The sequence below is a fragment of the Nannobrachium achirus genome (assembly GCF_963921795.1).
Source record: "Nannobrachium achirus genome assembly, chromosome: 14".
In the NCBI taxonomy this organism is placed as follows: Eukaryota; Metazoa; Chordata; class Actinopteri; order Myctophiformes; family Myctophidae; genus Nannobrachium; species Nannobrachium achirus.
The window spans coordinates 371261-375000 of NC_137821.1; the positions used below are offsets into that span (position 1 = coordinate 371261).

Genomic DNA, 3740 nt, shown 5'->3' on the forward strand with positions numbered 1-3740 from the left:
TATTGGTGATGCGATGACGTGGTATACGGATGTTACTGCGATTGAGGTGAAAGAGAAAAGTGGAAAGTTGTGAGCTAACTATTAGCTATTTGTGTGTGTGTGTGTGTGTGTGTGTGTGTGTGTGTGTGTGTGTGTGTTGTGTGTGTGTGTGTGTGTTCTGGCTACGCCCCCCTCGGTTGAAATTGGATCCGCCGGTCCCATAGCTGGGAATACGAGCCAATGGACGGCGGTCACCATGGCAACGTGGGGCCAATGATAGAGTTATGGGCGGTTTTATTCCCTACACTCTACCGACATCTGCTCTGAGTAGGTGGTTGGTTAGGTGTAGGTTAGGTGGTTGGTTAGGTGTAGGTAGGTGGTTGGTTAGGTGTAGGTTAGGTATGTGTTGTATCTATTAGATGGGTGTAGGTAGGTGGTTGGTTAGGTGGTTGTATGGTTTGTATTAATCAGATAAACTCCAGGTGGTTGTATGATATGTATGGCATACATATGGTACAGTATGTATGGGTTATATATGGTATATGTATAGTGTGTATTATATAAACTTCAGGGGTCAGAGCCTTCAGATAGGGTTAGGGTTAGGGTGTATGATATGGTTGATATGTATGGTTTATATGGTACTGTATGTATAGTGTGTATATATTAGATAATTTTCAGGTGGTTGTATGGTAAGTATGGTTTATATGGTACTGTATGTATAGTGTGTATATATTAGATAATTTTCAGGTGGTTGTATGGTAAGTATGGTTTATATGGTACTGTATGTACAGTGTGTATATATTATATAAACTTCAGGTGGTTGTCGGTTTGAATCCCGTACTTCTCTTTGTTCTTCTCCAACACGTGGGTCAAAGCCTTCAGATAGTTTATGTATGGTTTATATATGGTACAGTATGTATGGTGTACATATGGTATATGTATAGTGTGTATATTATTATATAAACTTCAGGTGGTTGTCGGTTTGAATCCCGTACTTCTCTTTGTTCTCCTCAAACACGTCGGTCAAAGCCTTCAGATATTCTCCATGGAGACGATCGATGTCCTCCTTACTCGGACACAACGTCTGGGCGACCGAGATAGGCTTACCAACTGGAGAGAGAGAGAGAGAGAGAGAGAGAGAGAGAGAGAGAGAGAGAGAGACTTTAACTTTTATGACTATTTACAACTCATTTCTTCACATAGAAGTGTTGGTGTAACCTATGGTTAATAATGCATCAGATGTGTCCTGTCACCTTAAATCTGGCGGCTGCCTTAACAGAATGCCGTTGTCTATTCCACTATTCCTGTTCTTTCTCTGGGGTTAGGGTTAGGGTTAGGGAAAACACAACCTAACCGCGCTAGGTTGTGTTTTCATTTTCCTTTACAATTGTGCATTCCAACCCAACCCAACCCAACCCAACCCAACCCAAACCAACCCAACCCAACCCAACCCAACCCAACCCAACCCAACCCAACTACTAACTGAGGCCGGGACCCATGGGGGTCTCACACATCTATCTATCTATCTATCTATCTATCTATCTATCAATCATGAACAGGGTTGGTTCTACAGACATTTTTCAGTAGAACCACCAATCCAACCAATATGCCCATAAAAGGGCATATAACCCTGGCTGCGTTTTTTTCTCGATCGAACCCAGTTCGATTTGTGCGTCTTGTCGCATGCGGTAAAAAACTAATCACTCCTTTTATGACTACTTTTGGGATCCGCAGCGCTGATTCCGCACAGCATTGCACACCAAATCCAATGCGTTTTAATCACGCAGCAAACGGATGTCATCATGGATCACTGACATCCTCTGGATTCCCTGTTCATAACCTGTTCATAACCTGTTCATAACCTGTTTATAACCTGATCATAACCTGTTCATAACCTGTTCATAACCTGATCCTGTTCATAACCTGATCCTGTTCATAACCTGTTCATAACCTGTTCATAACCTGTTCATAACCTGATCCTGTTCATAACCTGATCCTGTTCATAACCTGTTCATAACCTGATCATAACCTGATCATAACCTGTTCATAACCTGTTCATAACCTGATCATAACCTGTTCATAACCTGATCCTGTTCATAACCTGATCATAACCTGTTCATAACCTGTTCATAACCTGATCATAACCTGTTTATAACCTGTTCATAACCTGTTCATAACCTGTTCATAACCTGATCCTGTTCATAACCTGTTCATAACCTGTTCATAGCCTGTTCATAACCTGATCATAACCTGTTCATAACCTGTTCATAACCTGATCATAACCTGATCATAACCTGATCGTGTGTACGGGTCGTCTCCATGGTAACAGGAAACAGACCATATATGGTAACATACCCACAGTGTGGACGGGTCGTCTCCATGGTAACAGGAAACAGACCATATATGGTAACAGGAAACAGAACATATATGGTACCAGGAAACAGACCATATATGGTAACAGGAAACAGAACATATGTGGTAACAGGAAACAGACCATATATGGTAACAGGAAACAGACCATATATGGTAACAGGAAACAGACCATATATGGTAACATACCCACAGTGTGTACGTCTCCATGGTAACAGGAAACAGACCATATATGGTAACATACCCACAGTGTGTACGTCTCCATGGTAACAGGAAACAGACCATATATGGTAACATACCCACAGTGTGGACGGGTCGTCTCCATGGCAACAGTCCAAAGCTGTACTGAAACACTCCTCTGGCGTGGAACAAGGGCAGAGCCACTCCCATGATGCTTTGCAGCCGGTCCTGTCAATCAAACATCGTACAGTAGATCAGTACAGTACAGTACAGTACAGTACAGTCAGGGGCGGTTTTTATAAACTGGGGGCTCCCCACAAAGGTAGTAAAAGAGGCCCCCCCATGAGCACGCGTGAAAAATAGGTATGCGTGAAAAAACAGTATGCGCGCGCGCGAAGTGCAGGAATTAAAAATGCCACCCTCCAACTCAATACCTATTCTGAAAAAGTGATGATTTAGCATGACAAGACAATGAACTTGACAAGACAATGAAGAGCAGAAGCCTATTTGTTGTCATTATGGTTGGTTTTAAATACCTAACCACAATCATTTTGGATCTATTTGATTAATTTAAGAAGAGTACAGTAAGGTAAGTAAGGTAATCAAAGGTATATAGAGTAGGCCTATATGTATATTTTTATACAGGACATATTTGATGCAGGACAATTATTATTTTAATAACAATAAGGGAATATCAGTGGATAATAATACTTTAAAATGATATTTTTACAATTCCTTTTTAATTATTATTTTTCAAAATTTAGATAAAATTAAAGCTGCAAGCAGCAATGACCGGGCCCTCGCAGCTCTACCCACGTCACAAGGGGTAACAGCCAATCAGAAGAGGGGACGGAACTAAGTTAAACCAATTAAGGTGAAGGACTCTTAATGAAGTCATATGACACCAGCCACAAGTCTGTATGACAAACGGTTCATGAGATATAGAGGCACTTCCTGTTTGGCAAAGGGCACTTCCTGTTTGGCGAAGGAAGCGCCAATTAAGGTTAAGGACTCTTAATCAAGTCATATGACACCAGCCCCGAGTCTGTACGACAAACGGTTCATGAGATATAGAGGCACTTCCTGTTTGGTGAAGGGCACTTCCTGTTTGGCGAAGGAACTTTGATCTCTGTGTGAAACCTATTGACTCCAGTGAGCAGTTGGTCAATTCTTTAAAAAATCATAACTTTTGACAGGAATGAGCTAGAGAC

At 41.6% G+C, this 3740-nt stretch overlaps 1 protein-coding gene across 1 annotated transcript in view; it reads right to left on the reverse strand.

Annotated features, from left to right (window-relative positions):
- Window positions 1-3740, reverse strand: part of mogat3a (monoacylglycerol O-acyltransferase 3a) — a 38757-nt gene continuing 35017 nt past the window's right edge. Inside the window, exons 8-9 of the mRNA XM_080741801.1 lie at window positions 2649-2757; window positions 1-1089 (exon numbers count right to left, since the gene is read on the reverse strand). Of these exons, the coding sequence (XP_080597927.1) occupies window positions 935-1089; window positions 2649-2757 (264 nt within the window). The 3' untranslated portion in view covers window positions 1-934. The remainder of the gene's footprint in view (window positions 1090-2648; window positions 2758-3740) is intronic.